The 27,239-nt window shown below is 47.4% G+C and overlaps 1 protein-coding gene across 6 annotated transcripts in view; it reads left to right on the forward strand.

Moving 5' to 3' along the window:
* Nucleotides 1–25,273, forward strand: part of WDR3 (WD repeat domain 3) — a 137,340-nt gene extending 112,067 nt beyond the window's left edge. For 3 of the 6 annotated variants that reach the window (XM_078656346.1, XM_078656344.1, XM_078656345.1), the window contains exons 22-27: nt 589–681; nt 4,572–4,619; nt 7,638–7,681; nt 16,644–16,772; nt 18,610–18,703; nt 23,662–25,273. In XM_078656346.1, coding sequence (XP_078512472.1) covers nt 589–681; nt 4,572–4,619; nt 7,638–7,681; nt 16,644–16,772; nt 18,610–18,703; nt 23,662–23,817 — 564 coding nt within the window. In that variant the 3' untranslated portion in view covers nt 23,818–25,273. The remainder of the gene's footprint in view (nt 1–588; nt 682–4,571; nt 4,620–7,637; nt 7,682–16,643; nt 16,773–18,609; nt 18,704–23,661) is intronic. The other 3 variants (XR_013599688.1, XR_013599689.1, XR_013599687.1) reach the window with 2 other exon arrangements.
* Nucleotides 25,274–27,239: the final 1,966 nt, after the last annotated feature.

Consider the following 27,239-nt stretch of genomic DNA (forward strand, 5'->3'; position numbering starts at 1 on the left):
ACATTTTCAATTGCATCCGTGGTAATTGCCAGTGTCTGTCCAAGACTAGACTGTTTCCCTTTACAAGTTGATCCCTTGTCCTGAGACCCAGCCTTGCTTCATCATCCTCATCAAAAGCCCCTTCCTCTTCAGTCTGATTCACTCTGTTGAGTCGCCTCTGTACAGCGCAAGTAAAAACGAGTGAATGCAAGGCACTGTTGAGTAATTTAAGTTCATTTAGTTGAAAAGCAGTAAATCCCACTTTGTTACTTTTATGTTTTGTCACTTTTATACTGTGTCCTTGGGGCCAGTAATCCAGGTCCAAAGACCGAAGCTCTATGAACCGCCTCCTTGCTTCTCTTAAGTTCACTTTACATTTGCGCAGGAATTCGCTCAGCGTTCAACTCCAATGCCGGCTTTTATATTTTTTCTGTTTTCTTATCCACTTCCGTTATCTTTCACAAAGCCCCTAGAAGTTCTGGCATGCAGACATACCTCAAGGCTACACCGCATTACGTGTGCGCTGGCAGCGGGTGCAGGGAGGTGAGGCTGAAGGAACTGGAACAAGAGGCATTGTAATCCTTTGATTTTCTGTTTTCTCCTCGCCAGGCGGAAAGGATCATGGAGGCCATCGAGCTGTACCGGGAGGAGTCCAGGAAGAGGGAAGAGCACCGCGCCATGTGCCGGGCGGCGGAGAAAGAGGTGAGATGGACACCTGAGGACAAGTCTGTGTGCCCCCCAAATCCAGACCAGCTGAGTAGGACTGGGAATCACCACGTAACTCCAGGGCTCTTGTCCTAAGCAAAGAGATGCGTAGAGGGGCTCAGGCCTCAGATTGTCACCAATGTGACAAGGTAGTTGGATTCTTGTAAAGCAAAACAAATATAGAATAAACACCTGTAGGCTTTACTTAATGACAAGTGAATTAATCTGTTGTAACTACAGAGTAAGTACATGCAAAACTGTGACTCTAAATGCTTCAGACAGAACATTTACTAAGTGATCAGAACGTTACCTATCAAGGAAACATAGGTCTAAATAATTTCAAAACGACGTTTTCAAATCCGTCGTAGTGTTTTTGAGACAAAAAGAAGATCATCGCGAGTGAGGGAGTGTGGTAGTGGGAGGCTCTGAGTCGTATGAATCAAATTTTCTTTGATAGTGATGGTGTTTATTCATGATTAACAATTAACATCAGTTCATGTATGTGAGAAGGTGCCATCTTTCTTGCATTGTTATGCCCCCACTTTTTTCTGAACTGCTGATGTGCTTTGACTGAGTGTGCCCTGGGCTCCTGCCAACGAGGTACCCAGGGCCTGTGTTCCTTCCCTAAAACTGTGTTGAAACAAAACCCAATTGGCAGCTCTGGCCACCTGTCAGCCCCTAGTAAATGGTACCCTAGGTACCCAGGGCATGGTGACCAGAGAAGACCCCGGAGGGCTGCAGCACTGGTTGTGCCACCCTCAGGGGCCCTGTACCCTGACACCCACACACTGCCTTTGCAGGCTGAGTGCCTAAGTACAGAACTAAAACAAGAGTCGACATGGCACACATCCCTGTGTGCCATGCCCACAGAACCCACTGCCCTGGCATACTTCAGTCACCCCTCTATCTGGGTGCCCTATGCCAGAGGTGAGGGCACCAGTGCATGAGCCCGGTGCCCCTACAGTATCCAGGGCCATTCCTGGGCATTGTAAGTGCAGTGATGCCATTTAAGAGTATATGGTCCTGGGAGGTTGTCATTACGAACTCCACAGCACCATAATGGCTACACTGAAGACTGACAAGTTTGGTACCAAACTTCTCAGCACATTAAACCCGCACTGATGGCTGACTGCATGTGTACAACAAATGCTTTACACTGTCCTCTGGTACTGCCTTACTGCTCGACCAAGCTACCAATTTGGAGAGTAAGGTCAGTTCTGACTTTAACCTCTGTTATACTGATAGAGATCGGGGGTCACCTGACCAATAATTTCACCATATAGTTTTCGGGCCCATAAATTTCAATTCACCATATACATTAATCAGGCGACCTCACTAATCTACCATCAGCAACCCTGATTCCTTCCTTTTATTTTGATGTACCCGACTTACCAATCCACCGTTACGGGTACCTATGACCACAATGGATCAGGGAGCTAGCTGTGAAGAAAAGTAGACAAAATACAAAACCCAACTTTAAAAATACCTTTGACATTCCTAAAATGACCACGGACAACTGAGAAGTTTTAAAGGTTTTATCTAGAAATCTGTTTCTGAGAGCATTAGGCTTACAGTTAAAAGGCCATCGATAATCAAGATAACAAAAAGAACATAACCATACAAGAAAAGTGTAAGGGCAATCATTTAAATTTGTAAATAGTGCGACAGGGAACACGCTAAGTAGACTTAAACTAGAACTTAAGAATAGACATCTATAAATGAGCAAACTTATGCACGTACTAAATTACACTATTGGGACGTATTTCATGAGAGAGAATTTTAGAAAACTTATACACCTATATGAAGGGAAAAAGGTGGAACCCACTATAATTCTAACATCATATCATTGACTGTAGGTTTCAGGAGAAAAATATAAACCATATCTAATTCATAAACAGTATGGGAAAGAATTGTGCTCTAAAAGATAGGGTAACATAGGAACATACTATGAGAAAAAAATGCAATAGGTTTTCATATGGTAGACTGCGGAAAGCATGGAAAATTATAACAAGTGCAAAGGTATGTCTTTATTGAAGCAAAGACAGAAAATAGAAAGGTGCAGTATAGAGTTCTCAGCCCTATCTATATATTTACCTAGAATGGTGTGAAAACCAACCCTGGCCACGGATCAGTCAAGGACAGGAAATACCCCAAGGAATAGCAGTCATCAATGGGACAGCAGGTGCAGAATGGACACCCCAGGACAGGACAGGAAACCCAGATTAGGATCAGGACAGGACCACCAAGGCACGACCAGCACCCGCAGTTTGGAAGCAACGCCTGCGCTCCACCCTCTCTGCAGCTATCAGTCAGAACCCCGATTGGGTCAGCGAACTCCCCAGCAAAGTGCTCCGCCAGCACTTAAGGTTTAGTAAAACCTTTAAAAGTCTATGGTCAATTTCGGACAGAGTGCTCCGCAGCTCTCTGTATCAGTCACCTATTGAGTGCGTTGGGTCAGTGACAGGTCAGCTATTCAGACAAGTCGGACAATTTCCCTAGCTGAACCTAGGCTAGATATACTGTTTTTGGGTCAGTGTACCACCCCCCAAATGTTGCAAAGTGTCAGAATCCACAATTTCGATTGGTCCCAAAGTAGGCTAGGTTAACACACCAATCAGAACAGACTACTGTAAGCCTAAATTTACATTCTAGGGAGCCGCCTAGCAAGATTGGGGTTCCCACGAAAAGTTTCACAGAATACAATGAAGAATTACATTTGTTACAACCGGAGAACACATTCTGCTCCATCCTCCTAGGTCAGAGGTGGCTTTCACAGGAGCATCTTGACTGTGGCTGCCAGCTGGCTGAGTTCCACTGTTCAAGGACATTTCTCCCTGGCTGCGCGACATGCGCAGAAGGGACCTTCAAGATGGTTCTCGGTTCGGTCATACCCCCCAGTTATCGTGGTACATGAAAAGTAAGCGAAAACAAATTAAAACATAGAAATGAATGTATGTACTACATACCATAATCTTGTACTTATGGTTTACTACTAAAAAAATATACTATGCAGTTATATATTAGTGCAATACACAATAACACGAGAGCATCTGCACAAGCTTCACCACGTTATTACTCAAGCAGCCATCTTGTGGCTATTACGCATGCGCACCCTTTCCCTCCAGAATTACAACTACGTCACGTCACGTGAGTGTGACTAACGCATGCGCAGAAGCAATATTCTAAACAGCGGCCATTTTTAAGGACACAGATTAATCGTAATAGTAAAACACATAGGCAAGCATCACTAAGATACACGCGCATTCAAAAGTGAAGGAAAATTAGTACAACATACAAATTGGATTACCGGGTTATAACAGATTCGAGGTTCTTGACTCAAGCAAGTCGCGAAATATGCGAAATCTTGCTCTATCAATACTTCTGGGGTTGGTGGACTCTATACACGCTGTACTTCCATCTAGTCCAGTATATATAGAGCCACTTTCTCACAACGTAAGTTTATTTAATCTGAGAACTGACACACGTATTGTTCTTTAAGAAGAGCCCTTATTTCCACAAACACATTATTAGAGGGTGAGAGATACTAATTGGGATCAATGGTCGCACAGTTTTCGAAACTGCGTCAGGCTTATATACTCAATAATGCCCCTCGTTTGAACTTTAAAAGAGCCTTCATCCCCTGCTGTGGAATATTATCACATTTCCACTCCTGCTTGTATAAGGAGCTTCTGAGGAAAGGGACCTGGTGTCTCATCCTAGGAAAGAGATGAACCACTTCTCCTTCCATAGGTGTAAATCCCTTGTGGAATCATGAACGAGGCTTGTCTTAGTTGATGAAGATGATGGTAGCTTGAGTTAGGGCCTAGAGATCTTAGCAGGGCGCAGGTTGGGTGTGTGATGTGTAACTATTCCCTTTCTTCTTACAGGTTCCTCTTCCAATCAACCCCATTCTTCAGGCCTATGGCAACATCACGGTAGGTCGCTGGCACGGCTTCCTCTTTGAAAAATGTCTCTTTGGCTCGATCGATGGACACTTGCGGACATTTACTGCTGGTTCTTTCATCCTATAGCAGTGAACCTCAGCAGCTGCCTCGTTGCCGTGTGCGGCCACCGTCATACATGATGTACATGGGTGTGGAAAAGTGTCTTTCTTTGGTGATTGTATCATGTTGTGTGATTCGAGCAGGTGCAGAAAGAACACTGAGGGTGTGCAAGAGACGAGTGTTGCCTCTGTGAATGTGCAATGCTTCAAGGGGCTGAAATTATTCTCTGGACAAGCAGTGAGAATGCTTGCAGGTGAAACACGGGGATGCCATATTACGCAGTGTGCCCCGGGGCCACCACTGCTGTTTGATCCGTGTCTGTGTTCGTTCAGGGCACTTTGGTATTACAGAAGGGGTCGCAGTTGCTTGCACAGCTCTTTTCTATAACATTGATCACAACAGAGCATTATAAGTGGGGCGTTCACCCATTTTAAGGAGGCGTGGAACACTTTCCTGAGCACCCACCCATCCACACACGGGTGACCACTATTGTGAAAGGAGCACAAGAAACCCAGGGACACCGAGGCCGCCTCCTGCAGGCGAGTGCGGTTACATCCTGTACCCGCCTGCAGTGCGATTCATACTCCCCTCGAAAGGGAGGTCAGACCGACACGCGCAGTGATGTGTGGACCGGTGGCTTCAACTGCATAATAGGGGACCTCCTCTAAAGGTTGCACTTTCAGGCCAAGGAGAAGAGGGGAAAAAAACAAAAAACACTAAAGCGTACTCCCTCGTGGCCTATCTATCTATTACATTAAAGACTTAATCTCTCATGGGCTGCATAATACATTGAATCACAACAGTGACACTTAACATTTTAATTCACATTTCTTTTATTATTTCATTTCTTCATATTCTTTTATAAAATTTCATTTTTTCCTTGTCATTTAAAAAAAAAAAGACTTTTTATGGAAATATGTACATCACAGAAAACACTTCTACGATTGCATCAAATGCACATAATACATATTTACATACATAAATTTACTTGACAAAAAGGAAGAGAACAACCCCTGGGAAACTCATATAAATACATCCATATCACAAAACCATTCAAACACATTCAAACTCACAGGAAAAAATGAAATTGTATAAAAGTATATGAAGAAATGAAATAATAAAAGAAATGAGAATTAAAACGTTAAGTGTCACTGTTGTGATTCAATATATTATGCAGCCCAGGAGAGATTAAGTCTTTTATATAATAGATAGATAGGCCACGAGGGAGTACGCTTAGTGACCGGTGGCTTCAGACCATCCGTCGGCCTTTCACTCGTGTGCTTTTCCCAGTGTGAGTCGAGACCTCCTCCTTAAACTTAGCTTCTGGTTCGCAGACCCTCTTAGGGTCCCAAGACGAGTGTCCGAGACCAAGAAAGTAGAAGGTCAGGCATCCTCGGAGGCATTCCTTCTCTGGTGGCTGCAGTGAAGCTACCTCTGAGGTCCTCAGAGTCTGTATGTCTGGACCAAGGGCAGTTTCTTTTATTTTCTCATTAAACATGTTATCCTCATGAGGATATTGAATGCCGCAGCGCAATTATGGGCGTTTTGAGTATAGCCTTGGGTTATAAAGCCGATACTATGCTCGGAAGGGTTTCCATCCTGAACCTGTTTGTGAAGAAACGTCTTGTTTCCTGGTCCTTCTGTGTCGTGGGTTCAGCTGTCCGAGCTCTGTGGCTCTTGTTCAGTAGCGATTAGGGTCTGGCCGTTCTTTTATGTCGCTGTGATGTTGTCACGGAATGGTCTTCCAGCAGGCTGCGGCTGGTATCTGCTGAGATCGGTGGTCTCCTGTTCACGCCACATGCGAACCAGGGCTGAGATTGCCTGGAGGGAGTCACTGAGTTTCCCCAGATGCTCTTCAACTGTGAACATGTCCGCCCCGTCGGGCTGCACTACAAACTCTAATGCAGGGTTTAATGTCTCTCCAGCTAACCATTCACCTTACCGCTGCTGCTGTGATGTTTTTGCCTCTGACCCTTAACCCTGCTTCATTCACTGACAGCTACTTCTGTGGGATCTGCTGTTAGCTTTGGGCGTTGTCAGTTTTAGCGAAAGACCAACTATCTCAACTTCCATCCAAAGTGGGCCTCTTTGCTTCACGAGGAGGAGTGATAACCCCCATACCTGCCAAACCTCCCCTGGGCACCAAGAGGACAAACAGGACCTTTTCCTCCAGACAGCTCACCCACCTAGAGAGCTACTATGTGCTCTACAGAGACTCTTCATCCTTCTCACTCCGCGTCCCACCACCGTCCATGTAGTATGAAGCTCCCGATACTTGACTTACTCCTGTACATCAGTGTGTGTCAGTCCCTATAAGTCCTTGTTCAGCTCTGTACCCTTCTACCATGAACTATAGAAATCTGTTGCGCTGAGATTCCTCCCTTGCCAATGGTTGATCACTTTTAGTTTCTCATTTTCTTTCTTTCATTCATTTGTGGTAATCTCAGTCACCAGGCATGAGTTGACACTGATATCAAACCTCTGGTTATCCGAGTGACGGCTCAGGGATATTTTGTTAATCTTTTCCCTCGTGGGAGTTATGGTTTGTGTGTTCTGCAGTCGTGTATTGTAGAAGGGTGGTGCATATCAGCGTCATTTGTCACATAATATGCTTTTTAATTCTTTATTTTAGAACAGATTACAAGTTCTGATTAATAAAGGAAATGCTAGCTCTGAGTTGCACGTTTAGATGCAGTTACTGTGTTATAAGAAAAACTCCAATAAATCCTGCTAGAATCATTTTGAGTACATTTACTGTGTTCCCTTCAGGCACCGTTGTGTGCTGGTCACCCTTATTTGAGTTTTGTTCACTTCCTACATTTATAATTGCAGCCTTTCTACAAGTAAATATAACTAAATTGCCCCAATGTCGTCACAGTAGACTATGTTCGCTCTGTGGGTAATGAATACTTTATTCTTCTCAAACCGTGCTGTTTCATTTCTTTTCAGCCATCCGCATACGTCCTTGAAGTGTTTAAGAAAGTTAAGTCCAGGTGAGTGATGAGAAAGTTCTGGACATGTCCAACTACTTATTGGCCCTTCTACACCTTTGTCAGAAATGTACCAACCTCAGCCACTGTGGATTCCAATCAAAATATAAGTGATTGGAACATAATTTAACTTTGAGAAATTACAAAGCGTGACCCACTTCCAGTAGCATATGGGGAAGGGTTTGTCATTTAGATCATCACCCTTCATGTGCACTCAGCCATTGGGTCAATTTTTAGTCCATCAAATATAAAACATTCTAACTAGATGTTGTTAGGTGTCATAAAGTAAAATCTTCCTGGAAAGAAGCCAGTCTGGTTCCAAACTTTAATTCCTTTTTTTCTTTAGTATGTCCGACCTAAATAAACTTTTTAAGTGTTTTTTTAAATCTCTTATTCTGTCTTAAACTTTGCACCTCTTTTCTACCATGCATTTCTCTCTTATGCCTTTACCCACAAAACTCTTCTGCCCTTTGGCAAGACCTGACGCACGTTTGTTCTGTTAAAGTTGCCTGTGTCTGTTTGCTCCCGGTTACCCCCTAAGACAGTCCAAACATTGTATGCCTGCTCACACTTTTTGTCCTCTTACTCATGGGTGGTAAGTCTTGTTGTTCAAACATCCTCCTTGAAGTAGGAACTAAATGCCTTCCCTACGAGGCCTCCTCAAGAAATTTGACTACGCCCAGAACAGCCTGACCCTCCGCACCGCTGCTGCCGCCTGCTTCCTTGGTGGATATGTTCCCGTCTTGGGTGAATTGGCAAAGCTTGCTTGGATCAGCTTGCCCCACCACATAAAAAATCAAATCTGTTCAATGACATCCTGGTCGTCTCCAATCAGATTTCAAAGTCATGACATAAGTGTGCCCTCGTGCACCCGAAAGTGATTAGGGAGTGTGAGACGAAACTCTAAATTGCCATGCATAAGAAGGTGTGTGCTAATCAGCTGTCACCGTCCTGTTTGTGGGGCCACTTCCAATCTCGCTCGAAGTCATCAAGTGAGTACGTTGAAATTGTGCCATAAGTGCACGAAAGCCAAGCAGGCTTCAGACCCATCCCACTACGTGATCTCAGGCAGGTATTCACAAGCGCCACACTGAAAGGGCTCCTTGATTCGGTGCCACAAAGTCCTCAGGCTGCCATTATCCACCTGCAGTACTTTGCAGCTTTTATTGAGGCCACTTGTGCTTGTACCGGATCCCTGACTCCGAAAAGATGTTCGTCTTTCCTGGTCCTAGGTGGCCAGTGCTTGTTCATCCTGACCATGAGATGCCGCCTTTCCCTTCACTTCCAGTACTATCAGCAACAAGAGGACGTTTTAGGTTTCGACTCCGACTCTGTCCCGGGCATGGCTAATGTCCTCGTGACACTGAGGATGACGAGGGAGTGGGTAATCTGCTCCCTCATTATACTGATGAATGGCTGTATTTAGATTTGCAAAATGCTGGTGCGCTTCATACCTCTCCAGAGAATGAGCCAATGGTAGACGGTGCCTCTTTTGCTGTTGTTTTGTGAAAATTAGCAGAAGTCCTAAATTTGCAATTTGCCTACTCCGGAAAATGTTATTGACCAAAATTCTTCAACTGAATCCAACTTCATCTGAACCACTTCTACAGTTTATCAAGGGCCTTCTGGAGACTCAGATGGGCATTTAATCTAAACCATGCCGTGTGCTGTGGAGCATCAATAAGTAGTCAATGCAAAAGCTTTTCATTTACGCCCCCCGACAGGGAGTCAATATATAGTGAAGCCTTTGCAAGAACATGCTTTTCTCAGCTAGCTGAGCTGAACAATCTTTGAATGCGTTGTGCCTCGTGGGTCTTGGCCCAGAGATGCTGCCGGTTGATCCGGAGGTCCTCGGGGCTTCACTGGCTGAAATGGGCCAAGACTGACGCAACGCAGCAAAGTATGTGTTGCTTGCAGGCCTAGAGACCACCAGCTACATAGGTTGTACTGTTGGCACCAGAATCGTGCTTAGAAAGCATATCTGTATGTAATCAACCAGGTTTTCATGGAATGTCCAATCCTCCTTACAGACTTGCCTGGTTGTAATTGTAATTGTAATTGTAAAGGTTTTTCTATAGCGCATGGCTACTCGGAAGCATCCCAGCGCTTGATATTTGAACAGAAGAGAAAGGGAAAAGGAGCCTGAAGTACAGAGGACCTACTTATCTAAATCTTAGGGAACAGTGCTGTTTTTAACTTTTTGCGAAATGCGAGCAGGTTGGACTCTTGATGGAGTGGTAAGGGAAGGGCATTCCACAACTTAGCCGCATTTCGCGAAAAGAGACGGCCCCCTGTTCGGGCCCTGTTGGTCCTGGGATTATTAGAAGGTTTTGCTGGTTTGAGCGAAGATCCCTAGATGGTTTATATGGTCTGACCATATCATTTAGAATGGGAGGGCCCTTCCCATAAAGAGTTTTATGGACCAGACAAAGGGTCTTGAAATGGACCCGCTCCTGTATTGGAAGCCAATGCAGGGTCCTTAACGAAGGTGCCGCTGATGTACGGCGGCTAGTACCAGTAAGTAGCCTTGCTGCGGAGTTCTGGGCAATCTGGAGTTGTCGAGTGACTGAAGTGGGGGCTCCTAGATAGAGCGCATTTCCATAGTCCAGCCTTGATAGAATAAGGGACTGGACTATGGTTTTTTTGGCGGCTTCGGGTAACTGGGGAAGGATTTTACGAATTGTCTTCAGTAGGCCAAAACAGGTAGCCACTGTCTTTCTTGCCTGGGTTTTAAAAGACAGTTCCATATCAAGCCAGAAGCCGAGGCTTTTTATCTCGGACTTTGGGGTGGGACCAAGCCCCATGCAGGAGGGCCACAAGGTTGAGTTATTAAAAGTGGCTTTTTTCCCAAGTAGCATCAGCTCGGTTTTCCCCCCATTCAACTTCAGGTGGGACGCGTCCATCCACTTCGCCACCGCCTCCAGGCAGCTGCAAAGATTGGCCGGAAGGGGTTCCACCTGATTTAAGGAGACCACTAGCTAAGTATCATCAGCATAGCTTACCAACTGGATGCCAAAGGGGGCTACTACCTCTGCTAAGGGTGCCATGTACACATTCAACAGTGTGGGGCTAAGGGAAGAACCCTGTGGTACCCCACACTGTAATGACACAGAGGGAGCAGCTGGTTTCTGAGAAAACCTTGAAAGCTCTGTCGCTGAGAAAAGACCCGAGCCACTTAAGGGCCTTGCCCGTGACTCCGATCCTCTCCAGGCGAGCTAGAAGGACACGGTGCTTGACCGTGTCGAAGGCGGCACTGAGGTCCAGGAGGATAATGGCCGCGCTGCCACCTGCGTCCAAAATCCTCCTGGAGTCCTCAACCACCCTCAGCAGAGCTGTTTCGGTTCCCTGTCCCTTCCGGAATCCTGTTTGAGTGGGGTGCAGCAAATCATAGGTCTCCAAATAAGATGCTAGTTGTTTATTCACCCATTTTTCGGTAAGCTTACTGATGCCGGGAAGAAGGGAAATGGGGCGGTAGTTGGAAAAATCATCAGGATTAAGATTCGGTTTTTTCAACAGGGCTTTTACCATGGCTAACTTCCAGTCTTGTGGTACTATACCAGATTCCAGTGAAGTGTTAACTAGGTTAGTTATGTGCTTACTGACATGGGGTAGAGACAGTTTCAAAATGGTCATGGGAGCAGGGTCAAGTGGAGAGCCGCTTTTTATAGAGTTGAACAGAGGGGGCAAAGATTCGGCACTGAGTGGAAAGAAAGATGAGAGACAAGGTGAGATGGAATCAATATCACCTATCTGGGAGGAGTTTAGTTCCACCACCGGAAGGGGAGGAAGAGAGAAAATGATATTTTGGATTTTTGTGGCGAAAAAATTTGCTAGTTTATTGCAACGAACATCAGATTCCTCAGGAGATAGTTCAGATGATGGCGGATCTGGGGCTTTTACCAGAGTTTTTACTATTTTGAACATCTCTCTAGGGGCATTAGCAGATTTCTCAATTTTTTCAGCATAAAAGATAGACTTAGCTATATTGAGGGCAGATTTATATTGCTTTATGGTGGATCTATATTTTTCTTCTCCTCGTCAAAATGTTTTCGCCACTGCCTTTCCTCCCGTTTGCATTCCTGTTTGAGGGACCTTAGGTCTGAATTGAACCAGGGCTGTTTATTAGCACCTTTTTTATTTGTAATACATTTTTTGGGAGCACACTATCCAATGATTGCTCAATCCATTGGTTGAAATCTGTGTTCGCCTTAACGATGTTCTGATTGGCCAGCGGTTCGTTCTGCTTTAATGCTTCTATCCAATCATTGGACTCTAATTTCGTCCAGCGCCTACCTAAGGCTTTATGGGAGGGTTTAATGGGGCTGGATCTATTTATTTTCCATAAAAAAGGGATTACCATGTGATCTGACCAAGGAATAGGGTATGGTTCGGCTGTGGTTAATTCTGCAACGTTGGAAAATATAGGGTCTAAGAGATTCCCTTTGGAGTGAGTAGGATGCCGGACAATCAAGTGTAGTTCGCAGGCAGCTAAATCTTTCGTTAATTCCATAGCAATGGTATCCAGAGGATTGTTAAAATGGAGATTCAGGTCTCCTAACACTATAAAGTTAGAGACCGTACTGGCTAGCTCCAGAGTGGTTTCAATTAGCCCTTCTACAAATTGACCTATCGGGCCAGGTGGACGGTAAATTAGAAGACCAGAGAGTGACAGTTCTGAAGATAGTGTAATGGAGAATTGTGTGTTCTCACAATCTGGGATGGCACTGTCAATCAGGCGACAGGTTAGGTGTTCCCTATAAAGAATAGCGATCCCTCCACCCGCCTTCCGTCCTCTGTCCAGGTGTTGGATCAGATAACCAGAGGGTAGGGCTCGGACAATATCAGGGCCGGAGGTCGTTCCAAGCCACGTCTCTGTTAGAAAGAGAATGTCCACATCTAGGTCTTCAATTAGTAAGGAGATTTCAGTAGCATGTTTTGGTAGAGAACGGCAGTTAACCAATGCCATTTTTAAGGTGACCTCAGCTTTACTTTTTCTAGGGCCCTGTGTTGTTTTAATGGTAGCCTCAGTTGCCCTAAAAGAACAGTATTTGCAAGAGAGGCAGCCAAGCGCAAGGTCCACAGAGTGGCTACAGGGAGATGGAAGTGCCCTTTTTAAAGTAAGGAGTGCCAAACGTGAATATGTTAAAGGAAGTGAGGTTGATGTTTCAGGGGTCTGGGGCTGTGGGCCCGCCTGGGCGCGAACGGGCGCAAACGGGCAGGACTCTGGCACGACTCCGGCGCAGGTCCGGCGCGTCCGCAGTACGCGTCCGCTGCGCGGAGTCATGACCGTTCTTTTTATAGCGCTGCTAGAGCGCGCGATTCGCCTGGCCCCCAACCAATATGGCCGCCAAGATCGAATCCCAGCCCTCGGCGTCAATGCTCGGCCGAGGGCGGTCCGGGGTAGGGGAGGGGGGGGAAGAGCACAAAGCGCTTAGGAGCGCTGAGGGGGTCTCTAATCTCGGGCGCTTTTAATTCAAGCGCTGTCGAGCACGCTAGTAAAATGCACAGTTTAAAATGCTTTGCAATCAAGCACGAGCAACAAACAAAGTAAAAACACAAATTCTAAGGTGCAAAATAAAGTGAAAGAAAGAGACCTCCCGGCTTCCGCCTCAGGAGGGAAAGAATTCTTCTGTTGGTCGATCTAGTCTGCGTGGAGAGAGTGTTGACTCCGCATTTGGTGCAAAGAAGGTCCCACATTTGGGTTCTTGTCCCCCACCAGATAATTCCACCAGCAATATAGAAAATGTTACTATAAAACTTTTTTAATTACATAAAATAAAATACTCCAGAGGGCTGACTTACCAGCAGCGTCCCCCCACGCCGTTCCAAGCAGATGCAGCAGCAAACTCAGTCCTGTCAGGGCAGCGGTCACAGTGGCAGCCGAGGCCTTTCACTGCAGCAGGGACAGCAGAACCCTAACTCTTCCGCCCCTGTTGCAGCAGTTCCCGAGACACTTCGATTCCCCTCACAGTCCCCCAACCAGCCAGTTACGGGTAGATGTCCTTCCCTGCTGGAATCCATCACATCAGACCAGTGGATTTTACTGTGCCCTGCTTGTCAATCAATCAATCCCCGCCTCTCATTTCTCCACTCCAAAGTGATCATTTTCTCCAGACCACACGCAAGAAGCCGACCTCCTGCTGGCTAAAGGTGCCATCAAGTGTAGGAAAGTGCCCCTCACTATCATGATTACCCCCACTTTTTGCCTGGTAACTGATGTGATTTCAGCTGGAAGTGCACTGGGTTCCTGCTAACCAGGTCCTCAGAGCTCTTTCCCAAAACTGTGCAATTGTTCTGCCAATGAGCAAAACCTTTAGCACCCTCTGAAAGTTCCTGGTAAATGTTACCCCTGGTACTCAGGCCCCGAGGTACTAAAGAGGGTTCGGTCCTTAAGGGCAGCAGCATGAATTATACCACCCGAAGGAACCCCACCAAGCACATACAGGGCTTCGATCACAGGCTGCGTATCTTGGGACCTCACCAGGCACATACAGGGCTTCAATCACAGGCTGCGTGTCTTGGGACCTCACCAGGCCCATACAGGGCTTCGATCGCAGGCTGCGTGTCTTGGGACCTCACCAGGCACATACAGGGCTTCGATCACAGGCTGCGTGTCTATGGGACCTCACCAGGCCCATACAGGGCTTCGATCGCAGGCTGCGTGTCTTGGGACCTCACCAGGCACATACAGGGCTTCGATCACAGGCTGCGTGTCTATGGGACCTCACCAGGCCCATACAGGGCTTCGATCGCAGGCTGCGTGTCTTTGTGCAGACAAAAGTGAAAACACGATATCACACATCCCGGTGTGCCATGCCACCAAAAACTGCTTGTGATATTAGTAAGTAACCCGTACAGCAGGCCTGATAGCCCTAGGGCAGAGTGCTGAATATTACATGTGAGGGCATACCTGGGTGAACAGATATGCCCCTGTGCTGGTCAGTTCTATAACAGCCATTACAGGTGGACACGGGAGCCATTTTAAAACGTGCTGGACACTGGTGAAAACGAGTTCCCCAGCTACGTGATGGCTTCACTGAAGATAGGGATGTTTGGTATCAAACATCTAGTATTGGTAAGCCTACACTGATGCCATTGATGGCCTTTACCAATACAGGCACCCAGCGGGCACCTTACAAGCGCCCCCTGAAAACCGACCATAATCTGGTGGGCTCCTTTGCCTTCTGCTAGCCTGCCACCCGAGACACTGTTCTGATCTCCTAGGGTGAGAGCATCTGCTCTCAGGAGCCCCAGAACAAAAGCCTGTCTGAGAAGTGGGTGCAATACCCCCTCCCGTGGGATGACCTGCTGATTAGACTCTCTAGGCCAGCAAACTTCAAAGAGCTGCCGCCTTTGGAATGCGAGTCTGGCCCCCCTCACAGGAGAGGAAGCCGCCCCCCTCACAGGAGAGGAAGTTGCCCCTTTTGACCAGGACCCCCTTGGCACCTGGACAGGTGGGAACATTTGCGAGTCAGGTCGGCGTGCCACCTCCAGGCTAGTACCACCCCTAAGACGGACTACACTGAAGTGTGCACGTTTTTTCAGAAGTAGCCATCTTTGTGTTGTTACACTTAGAAACACTGGGGCAGGGTCATGCCCACTTCCCACAGGAAGTGGTCATATGAAGAGCGTAGTGACCCTAAGGACCAGTAGCCCATTGGCTACTACCCTACACTCCCCTAACACCCCATAATTCAGTATTTAGGGGAGCCCCTGGCACCAGAGAAACAGATCCTGATGACCTAAGAAGAGAGAGGACACAGCAGAGCCGCTGCAAAAGCAGAGAGGAGAGAAGAAGCAGCTGACCTGGTACCAGCCCTGTCAGCCTGTCTGCATCCCTCATCGAAAACTGCACCAAAGTCGACTCGCCCTGCTGCTGTTGACTTTAGAAACTTGGGAGGACTGCCTGCCTTCGATAAAGAACCAAGACCTTCTGTGGGCCAGCGGAGCTGTTCCCTGCATCTCACAGCAACTCCAGACACCTGAAGCCACCACTACACCGTCTCTCCAGGCCCGGGTCGAAGTGGGCCAATGGGGTCATCAATGTCCCCCACCCCTCCCGAGCTCTAGTCCATCGAAGCTTCACCCCTCTTGGACACTCCGATGTCACCTGCAGCCTCTGCACTCTGGGCTCCCTCTACCGCGACGGCTCTGGTAAGTAAAAACCCAACATCCATGGGCATCTCTGCACTCATTGCTCCGGAGCTGTGGAGAAGAGGCCCAAAGCTGGCCCTACAACCCCGACCATGATGAGGCCTGAGTCCCCCTGGTGTTCCAGCCTGGCTAGCCCCCTAACTAGGGCCTACAGCCTTTTTTCCCCCAGAGACCAGGCTCAATAGGATCACATTGGGATCCCGGCGCTGTTTTACCCCCGGCAGTACAAGGTTTGCTGTACAGTAATGCAGTATATACAGAGAACCCAGCCTCTTAGGTCTCCCTGTTCAGCCCTTTAATAATTAAATGCATAGATTGATAATCTTTTGTCAGTTTTCAGGTTCCTGAATGGCCGGGCGCTGCTACCAATAGTTGCTGCAAATCCCCTTCCCCCCGTCCTCGTATTAAGCTTGAAGGTTTTATATCCATTTGGTACATTACGACTCTGGAGGAGCTCAGGGCGCTTAGCCCAGTTCCTGCGCTGCGATTCTGTTAAGAAATACCAGCCATTGAGGCAAAATGCCAATGACTGAGGCCTGCGCTTCCTGTATAATGAATGAAATTCACAATGTCTTGCTTTGTCGTCTCTCATTTATGCTCTTTACACTTCGTGTGATGGCGTGAAGGCCATCTGAGTCGTTTGTTTGTGCCCACTACCTTTCTGACATCTTCGCACCCTGTTTTTGGAACATCTGTCTCTTGTTTTATGATACTGAACACCTGTGAATGTCCTCAGATCTAACACTTAGGTCATTTCTGGCACCTGGCCTTACAGTATACTAACCTGCATTAACCCTCTCTACGCTTTCAGCGAGTTGGAGGAGTCTCTGCTGGTGCTGCCGTTCTCGTACGTCCCGGACCTGCTCACGCTCTTCAAGGAATACATCCAGCTGGGCCTTGAACTGGAGCGGACCTGCCGCTGCCTCCTCTTTGTACTCCGGTGAGTGAATGTCGGCGCGCCTCAGAGGAAGCTATGGACTGGTATACCTCCTACCGGTGTAACGACTTTGCATCTCTCGTAAAGGGTAAGGTATCATCATGCCTCCCAAAACATGACCGTGGTGGCACGCTTTCTATTAGGATAAGGTGTTGGCATGCCCCCTTAAACCATAAGGAGTTGGCTTGAATCCTAAGAGTGTACGGGCATGCCTTTAAAATCATAAGGGGTTTGCATCATGGTGAGCAGTTTGCGCGTCTCCTAAAGGATAAGGTGTTGGCATGACTCATAAAAGGACAAGATGTAGGTTTGCCTCCTAAAAGCGTACCCTATTGGCCTGCATCTGAAACTATGAAGGTGTTAGCGTGCCTCCTAATAGTGCATGTTTCCAGAAGAGTTGATTCGTGATAGCTCAGTTGTCTCAGAGGCTAAACCTCTCTCCGTCTGGTAATGGTATGGTTCTAACTGTGGGCAATTATCAATCTAGTGCATGGGAAATCAAGAAGACACCTATCTGTAGGGCTTAGAATGCAATGAAGTACGTTTTCTTGATTGTTTGGCTGAACTTTTAATGCCTTAAGTGGTGTTTATCCGCTATCCCTACTTTAACGAGTGGAATGCTGGCTAAGGTTATGGGTGGGTTAAAGTGCTGACATGTCCCCAACGTAAGGTCTCATCCTGGGCGTGTTTCCACCCTGGGCAATGGGCAATGATCCGAGGCTGCCTCTCCACAAGAAGAGAAAGTACCTGCCCCTGATGGCATTTGAGCCTGAAGACTTCAGTGGCCACCGGCTACAGACAGCTGGGCTCAAACCGTGGCGATTGGTAGTCATCGCCTAGTAGCTGCCCCTGGGAGTAAGACCTCATTCTCGGTATCCGATCAGAAATTTAATTATTTGGGTCTTCATGCCCATTAAAGCTCTTACGAACATTCTGAAATTCTGTTCATAATGCACTTTAGACTAAGGTCAAGTCAAGTCATATAGTCTTCTATAGCACAACATATCACCGCTAGGTCTCAGGGCGCTTGCAGACACAGTGAGGGTCATCGATCGCTATTATTTGGGAAAAAGCCAGGTTTTTAGTTCTTTACGAAAGGAAATATGATCTGAAATGGAAGAGATATGTGGGGGGAGCTTGTTCCAGAGATGGGGGGCGAGATGAGAAAAAGACCGTCCACCTTGTCTTGTGGTGCGCACTCTCAATGGTGTTAAGAGAAATTTAGAGCTAGATCTCAGGGTTCTGTTTGGTTGGTATTTCCGCAGTTTCTTAACTAACTAACTAAGTACCCTGGGCCAGAATGGTAGAGGCTCTTATGTATGAGGCAGAGAGTCTTAAATTTGCCTCTCAGCCTAATTGGTAGCCAGTGTAGAAATTTCAAATTAGCACAGGAGGATGATCTCCTGGGAAGATCCAGAATAAGTCTGGCAGCAGTGTTTTGAAGGGTTTGTAGCTTGGCATAGAGATTGTCATTTATGCAAGCCAGTAATGCATTACCATAATCTACTCAACTCATAATTAGGCCCTGGATCAATGGTTTACAAGAGTCGATTGGTAACCACTTAAAAATCCTACGCAGATTGCGTAAAATTCCATAACAAGTACCCACGACCTGGTTCACAGAAAATTAAGAAGCTTATTACCATATTAGGAAGGACCTCCTTCCTTTATACTGTATGTTGCGAGTGACATCACAGTTCCTATGTTCTTTGTGTACAGACATCCCTTCTTTCCAGAAGCTTGCCCATTTTGTTTGTATGTGACTTTAGTCTTTGCTACGACAGAGTGAGCTCTTGCACGGAGTCCTTCCTATCTGATGTCTCTTCTCGGTCTTGTTTAGGATCCACTTCGGTCAGATTACCAGCAACCAGCTGCTCGTCAGCGTGATTGAAAGCCTGAAGACGACCACAATCACGAAAGTTGGCCAAGTCAAGGTGAGAGCGCGATTATCACCCTGTGTTTGTGTTCTTACTTGAGTCTGTTGTAGAAGAAGAGTTTGAGGGTGAGTGGGAGTGGCTGAGCGGGATGGGGGAGGTTCCTCGTCCACAGATCTTTGGTTATGTTTTGCAAAATGTAGTATTGCTTAATGACATTGTGACCATTTCACACCAGGCTGTTCACCGTCTACAAAATACAAAATAAATAACATTCCTAATAACAACCTCTAAATCGCGCCATGTCGGATCGTGTGTTTTAATCAATTTACGCTCAAGTGATTGTCTTGATTAAAATTATGATTTAAGTTTCTTTTGGTACAAAGAACCATAGAAGCAACATAAAATCAACCCTTCCTTGTCCTATAATTCTAAAACAAATCGCGTTAAAACAGAGGGATCATTTACATTGCACATTGACATCAAATGATCCATTCCACAGGTTCACAGTGTCATATTTAATAAAGGCATTGAAAGTGAAGATCCATTCGCTACGGCAAATCTACGAAGCTCTCCGGAATCTCTTTGGCTCGGTAAGGGACGAACCATCAGTCTTACGATGACCGCAGTCTTTATATTTACTTTCAGGAGGCCAGTGGAGCCATATAGTGTCCCAGCATCAGAGAGAGAGACTTGTTGCTATTTCTGTATTTTCCTGATGCTGAAAGAGGACAGAGGCCTTCATCCTACATTAGAACGTTGTCCTCATCGGGTGCTCGCGCTCACCCAGGTTCGGTCCATCCTGGATCCAGGCCATTGGTTGGTGGAGTTGGAGGACGCCTAGTTTCATATCTCCGTCCTGCAGACCCACAGGTGTTACCTGCGGTTCAAGGTGGGCTCAGAGCATTTACAGTGTCCAGTGCTCCCCTGTGGCCTCACTTGTGCTCCTTGGGTGCTCACAGAAGTGATGGTGGTGCTCGCAGTACAGTCTTTGGTGGTTGGGAATACCAGTCTTCCCAGACCTAGACAACTGACTGCTGAAAGCAAGCTCGCCATTCACAGCGTAGACCACCTCCAGGGACAGTGAACCTCCTCACATCCTTACGGTAGGCGATAACTTGCCGAAGACATGCCGGACTCCTTCCCAGAGGCACCCTTTTATAGGAGCTGTTTGGATACGGAGCTCATTTGAGCCTTTTTCACCAGCCCAACAGGTCCAGGACCTTTGAACTAAGATCCTGATATTTCCGCATGTGTCTTTGGTCTCAGTGAGAGTGGCTCTGAGCCATCGTGGCCTTATCGCCATAAGGACCCCCCACCCTGCATGTGGAACACCCCAGATGGTACGTCGGGGCTCTGTAGCGGGATCTGAAGTCTCGGTGTGCCCAGCAGCAAGAGAACCTTTTGAATTCCATCCGTGTTTCAAAGGAGACTGTGGAAGATCTGCACTGGTGCTTGCGCAGCCACAATTAGACTGGTGGAAGTCTCCAGCCTATCAAGGGGAGACTGGTCAGGTTCTCTGAGGTGGGCACAGGGGGGCTTCCTGAAATGAGGAGAACCCTGGCCTCATCTTTTCGTCACCACTGAGAACGTGCAGTGTCCAAGCTTTTGCATTCTGAAGACTTTCAGAGATGCTTTCCACCTAGAGTGGGGCTCTGGGCTCCTTCGTGCCTCCCTCCGTCTCCTCTCCAGCCCAGAGTTCTGAAGGAGGTCAGGAGCGACCGGGCTCAACTCATCCTAGTGGCTCTGGGTTTGGCCAGGAGAGTGTGGTATCAGGAGCTTCCAGGCATCAGCATCCTCCCTTTGATCAGGCTGCCGCTTACGGAGGATCTTCTGTCACAGCCGCAGGGAAGCGTCTTCTACCCAGGCCTGTGCAGTCTACACCTCCATTCCTGGTGGGTAAGCGGCGACAGCTGACTGCTTAATACCTCCCTTCTGACATAGTAGATGTCATATTAACAGTGAGGCGTGGAGAAGTTTGTGGCTTGATGTCCTTGTCGTCTGATCAAACCCAGATATGTTGCGGTGTGTTGCTATCTTTAGCCCAGCAAGGTCTTGCCGTGGACACTGTTAAAGGTTATTTGTCTGCCTCTCTGTGTTTACCAGATCTATCATTGTTGTTTAAATCAACTGTTGTGATGTGTTTTCTGAAAGGGTTAGTCTACGTGTTTCCACCCAGACCATCTGATGCCACAGTGGGACTCCAACCTGGTTCTCACAAACTTGACGTGTACCCCATTTGAACCAGTGTGTTGCTGTTACCTTTGTCTTTTTACTCTGAAAACTGTCTTTCTCTTAGCGGGAACATCAATTTGTTGCATGAGTGTATGGCAAGCGCTGTCTGCCCAGCTACTATACACCAAATGTTTTCTGGACAGACGGGTGGTATGGACCAGGGCGCTCTTCCTGCACAAAGTTGTGACGCTCCTCCTTGCTGGGTGGTCGTTCACACTTCAGGCGTGCTTTGCTCCTCCTGATCCCATGAAAGAGGAAGAAAGACTCCATTGTTTGGATCCCAAAAGAGCTTTGAGCTTTTACAACGATTGCACCAAGGACCATCTCTGGACTGTCAGCTCTTCATGAGATTCACGGGAGCAAAGAAGGGAAGTGCAGTGCAGAAAATAATCATTTCACTGTTAATAGTCCTCCGCAGCGAAATCTGCTCATTTCACTATCGGCGGCGCTGATACCACTGCGTCGGCAGGCTGAGTGCCTGATTAGACCTCTGTCAGGCTGCAACCGGGGCGTCAGATTTCACTTTCACAAAACACTACTGCCTTCACATTCAGGTCAGTTGGGAGGGACACTTGGTCCATTCAGTCCTGCAGGACTTTTTGGCCTGAGCCATTCCACTGCTCCACCATTTGAAATGGTGCAGCTTTGGGATCAATTCACCAGGTGAGAAATCTGCAGTTCGACGTATCCGTCGGAAGAACAAGTTTGTTACATTCATTGACGCTCTTTCTGGCGGATACTCTAATCTATCTAACCACAGAGCCCTCATTCCAAATCTCCATTCTCTGGAATGGACCCTTTGCTTCTCTTTCCTAAAAAGCTCCCACTTTCGAGATCTGCACCTTCTCAAATCTGATCGGTCGGTGGGTCTGCATCCGACGGCGCACACTGAGTTCAGACAGAAAGACGTAAGCGTGCAGGGGTTGTGATTATATATGCCTCTGACATCACTTCTGCGGTGGGACTGAGGTGACGTAGATTCACCACCCAAAAGCTCACAAGGGAATTGCTGAAAACAAGCTGATAAATCTGCAGTTAAATAGAGTATCCATCAGAGAGTTACCAACGGTAAGTAACTTGTTCTTTTCAACTGCTTTTTGTATGTCTTTGATAAAGTGCCTGGAGTGGCCAAACCACACCCGTCCTACAAGAACTAATGTGCCTTATCAACAGCATCATATTCAGAGTGATGGCTAGAATCCCCACAGCCGCAGGAGAATGGTCCCACCCTGATGCAGTCCAACCCTAGCGCCTTATGAAATGAAAGACTGGGGCTGTCTTAACTAATCTCAAATAGTGTTGCAAGGAGGAGAACCTTCTTGTAGATAGGTGCGCTATTTAATACATGAACCACAAGGGGATTCTTCACATGTGTGATTACTTTTTATTCATTTGTAGTCCTTCATCATATGTTTCCGTTTAATTCCTATTTTCATTGATTATTTCATCTCATAATCATGTTAATTCAACATCATATTTCTATTTTAACATCAGCTTATCCACACCCACGCTGTCTTAACTAATCCCACGTCATGCCACAAAAGGTATCGTCTGAAATCTGGAGTCAACCTGCATGGACGATAGGCTCAGATCCCTGCACCGCACGACACCGTTTAATTCCATTTAATTGTTTAAGGCTCACTCCTTTCTGGTGAGTGATGTTGACATCCAGTTGGGCATAAATGTCAACTCCAATATCGGTGCCTTAAAATATCCCCTTCTGTGCGAGCACAGGTTCTTTGCCTTAAAATATCCCCTTCTGTGCGAGCACAGGTTCTTTGCCTTAAAATACCCCTTCTGTGCGAGCACAGGTTCTTTGCCTTAAAATATCCCCTTCTGTGCGAGCACAGGTTCTTTGCCTTAAAATACCCCTTCTGTGCGAGCACAGGTTCTTTGCCTTAAAATACCCCTTCTGTGCGAGCACAGGTTCTTTGCCTTAAAATACCCCTTGTGTGCGAGCACAGGTTCTTTGCCTTAAAATACCCCTTCTGTGCGAGCACAGATTCTTTGCCTTAAAATAAGCCTTCTGTGCGAGCACAGGTTCTTTGCCTTAAAATACCCCTTGTGTGCGAGCACAGGTTCTTTGCCTTAAAATACCCCTTCTGTGCGAGCACAGGTTCTTTGCCTTAAAATAGCCCCTACTGTGCGAGCACAGGTTCTTTGCCTTAAAATAGCCCCTACTGTGCGAGCACAGGTTCTTTGCCTAAAAATACCCCGTCTGTGCGAGCACAGGTTCTTTGCCTTAAAATACCCCTTCTGTGCGAGCACAGGTTCTTTGCCTTAAAATACCCCTTCTGTGCGAGCACAGATTCTTTGCCTTAAAATACCCCTTCTGTGCGAGCACAGGTTCTTTGCCTTAAAATACCCCTTGTGTGCGAGCAGAGGTTCTTTGCCTTAAAATACCCCTTCTGTGCGAGCACAGATTCTTTGCCTTAAAATAAGCCTTCTGTACGAGCACAGGTTCTTTGCCTTAAAATACCCCTTGTGTGCTAGCACAAGTTCTTTGCCTTAAAATACCCCTTCTGTGCGAGCACAGGTTCTTTGCCTTAAAATAGCCCCTACTGTGCGAGCACAGGTTCTTTGCCTTAAAATACCCCTTCTGTGCGAGCACAGGTTCTTTGCCTTAAAATACCCCTTCTGTGCGAGCACAGGTTCTTTGCCTTAAAATACCCCTTGTGTGCGAGCACGTTCTTTGCTTTTACCAGTGATTTAGAAAGTGTGTTGGAGATGTAAAATACATATATTGTATGCCTCATCTTTCTCACCTGCCTCTCTCCCTGCAGGATGTGCTGGGCTTCAACATGGCCGGGCTTCAGTTCCTGAAACGAGAAATCGAGTCCAAGGAAGAGGTGACCTTCTTTGCTGATGCAACAGACCGGTTCGAAGAGAAGCGGCGGAAGAGGAAGAAGAAGGAGAAGCTGGTTCTGGTCATGGTTTAGCCGCTCTGTGTCCATCTTTCATCTGGACCTGCCAGTGCTGTATTCATCTTATGAGTACAGTGCTTTTGTTTGGAGCCCTCAGAGTCTTTAAGACTTGGACTTTGCGGCTGAACAAGAGGAGGACATTGAGAGATTTGCCTCTGTCGAGAGTCCGTGCCGTACAGCAGCAGAGCAATGGGCACATGTGATCCTGGTTTTAGCTGGTTACAGGGCCCCGGCACAGGCTCGACAGCGCATCATCCATCTAGACCAGGGGTCTCCAAACCGGGCCTGGAGGGCCGGATCCATGCCAGATTTTGTGCATATCCCCATTGAGATACATGTAGGTATTTTAAAAATCTGGCATGGATCCGGACCTCCAGGACCGGTTTGGAGACCCCTGATCTAGACGTTCGAATAACCACTGCTTCATGTCTTGATGTGTCTGGTGTCTAGCCAAAAGATACTTGTCTTTGGGAGCAGGCATGGGTTTTCGGTTGTTCCTCGCCATGTTGGAGTCCTGCCTTAAACGTAAAATAGCAAAATCCATCTTCTGTCTGCAGTCACTGCTGTGAGGTGAGATGTTGGTCCCACTGAAGCTAAACCCATGGCATCCATGAGTTGACGCGGTGTTTGGATGGGCAGTGCCCGAGCGCCGCAGGCAGTAGACCCCCCCCTTGAATGATACCCCCCATACTATTCTTGGTGCACACGCGTGTGTGTGTGTGAGAGCACATTTTCTTTTGGTTGTGTGCGTGACTTAGGGATGTTCTCAGTCACTGCTAAAGTAAGCATGAGATCACTTCTACTGGGACTGAGACCGGATCACCGTGAATCATTCACGTCTCTCCGTGACTGATCCATTGGACATTGGGACATGCAATGTTTGCCTTCTCTGCTGCCCTGCCTCAGTTGCCCTCTATCCCCTAAGTGCAGCTTCATAGAGTATTTCAAAGCCAATTCTCCAGTGAGAACAGAGTATTTCAAAGCCTGATTTTCCATGTTACTTATAAAGCCAAACATTTTAGAGCGAGAGTTCTAGAAAGGGAGATGATGAACTACACCTTGCACTTCAAGGACCTTCCGTAGTGCCTAGAATCATGAGTGCCTCTGGGTGCTGATGTATTCTCTGTTGTTCGCACGTAAAGTCATATTCTACCCCGGGTACCAGGTGTTTCTGGTAGAGGATACATCTAAGCGGGCTTTGAAAAGGTCGGCATGTAAATATGGGCCATTAAAGCTGTGTCATGAGAACCACCTCCTGTCGTCCATCTTGTGACAGGCGGTCCAGCGGATTTCAACTCAACTGTTCCAAGGAGTGTCCGTCAGCGTTCCTGGGGCATGTCTCCTATTTGGGGATTCCGAAAACCTGTGCTATCTATGTCAGTGATGGTCAGTCCCGATACCCGAGAACAGCTCATTCACATAATTTGCTTCTAAGAGTCTTTTGTAAAAAATAAATGAATTTATAAACGTGCTGAAAGCTCCTGTGTTCTTTGAACATAACCTTAAGTTACTCTACTCAGTGTCTACCAGGACGTCGCCAAAAGCCCCTCATATATATGACCACTGACCTTCCTGGTCAGAGTCACTTTTCTTCCCCCCGTGCAGCTCCACCGTTGGGGGGACTGCCCTCTGAGCCAGGAGTTTCCGTGCCAGGTAGGTGTTCGAGGCCTTCCTCCACCCACAGGCTCCTGCCTGCGCCTCATCCCTGGTGGTCCAGCTCTGTGCCCTTTTTTTTCCACTTTTTGCTCTTTCTCTTTTTTGCTCTCCCTTTCTCTCTTTTGACCCCTCTTTCTATTTTAATCTTTTTTCTATTTTTGCCATCTTTTCTCCTGCACTCCCCGCCGCTGCTGCCCCAGCCCAAAAGGAGGCATCGCCACAGTCCACAAAACATCCCTCTGCATGATAACCACCGACCCGGCCGACGCCTTGCCCCCTTCCACTTCCAGATCCAGACCAACCCAAAACTACTCTGCAGAACCCTCGTTTATAGACCGCCTGGCCCCCACATCCCTTCCACCGCCTCCATAGACTACATGCTACTCAGAGACCTAAACTTGCACCTGGACAACCACGACGACCCCAACACCACCACCCTCCGATAAAACCTCACCAACATAGGACTGAAGCAACTTGTCACCGCCCCCAAGCACACAGCGGGCACAGTCTACCCCATCTTCGCAAGAGGAAACAGCGCCTCCTACAGCCACACCACGAAACTGCTTTGGACGGACAACCACTGCATTCACTTCTCCTTTGGGAAACCCACCACACACAAGGGGAGAGGGGTTGGTCTAACGGCTAAGGCGCTCGACCTCGGACCTGGGGATCTGGGTTCGAGTCTCGGTGGCGACGCCAAAAACCCCCTGTGATTCTGGGCAAATCGCTTAATCTCCCCGTGCCTAAAATGAAAGTGTGTCCTCATGTAACGTAACTGGTGCTATGTAAAGCGCTCTGATACCTGATTCGGTTCGGGTCTAGTTCGCGCTATATAAAACTGCAAAAAAAAAAAACAAGCACACGCGCCGCCTCCCCCGCAGAAGCTAGAACAAAGTCACTGTAGAATATCTCACCTCCGCCCTCACCAGCATTCCACCTCCAACGACGCTAGACGCCAACACCCAGCATGCAACCTCCACCTATGAATCGCCAACGGTGCTGACACACTTGCCCCCCTCCAGAAAGTTACAGGACGACACAACAAGAAAGAAAGCTGGTTCACCAAGGCACTCCCAAGGATCCAAGCACTCCTGCCGACAAATTGAAAAGACATGGAGAAACAACAAAACCCCTGAAACACGCACCGCCACAGTACCGCCACCACAGCACACCACCAAGTCATCAAATCCACAAAGAAGTTCCTCCTAGACCAAAATCCTCTCCAACGCAGGTATTTGCCCAACCCGGCAGCTAAACAACAGACGTCCTACCCTTCCAAGACCTCTGCAACAGACTCAGCTCCTTCTTCCACCTACAACAGCATTGACAACCAAGACCTCTGCACTGCCTCAACCCCCACCCCCACCGACTCTACACAATAGACCCTACTCACTTGGACTCCGCTTACGACAGAAGACACTTTAAAGACCTAGGTCTCTAGTTGGCAATGGTTTGCACCTTTGTCCAAGTAGGGACCCTTCCTTCTAGTCAGGATAAGGGAGTTACACTTCTAAAATAACCCCTGCTCACCCCCTTGGTAGCTTGGCACGAGCAGTCAGGCTTATCTCAGAATGCATGTCAGTCACTCTCACCTACTGCCACTGTCTCTAATAGTGCAATCACAGCTTTCCTACACCCTCGCTCCTGTTCTTCCACTGGCCGGCACAGGTCATCTTCAGGGTCATGCTGCTCGGAGTGAAAGTGATGTTCATCATTCTGAAATTGAGCAAGGGCTTGATTGACAGACCACACAAAACCCAGCCTTTGACCTTCTTGGAGGC

This window comes from Lissotriton helveticus, chromosome 8 (genome assembly GCF_964261635.1).
Source record: "Lissotriton helveticus chromosome 8, aLisHel1.1, whole genome shotgun sequence".
Lineage (NCBI taxonomy): Eukaryota > Metazoa > Chordata > Amphibia > Caudata > Salamandridae > Lissotriton > Lissotriton helveticus.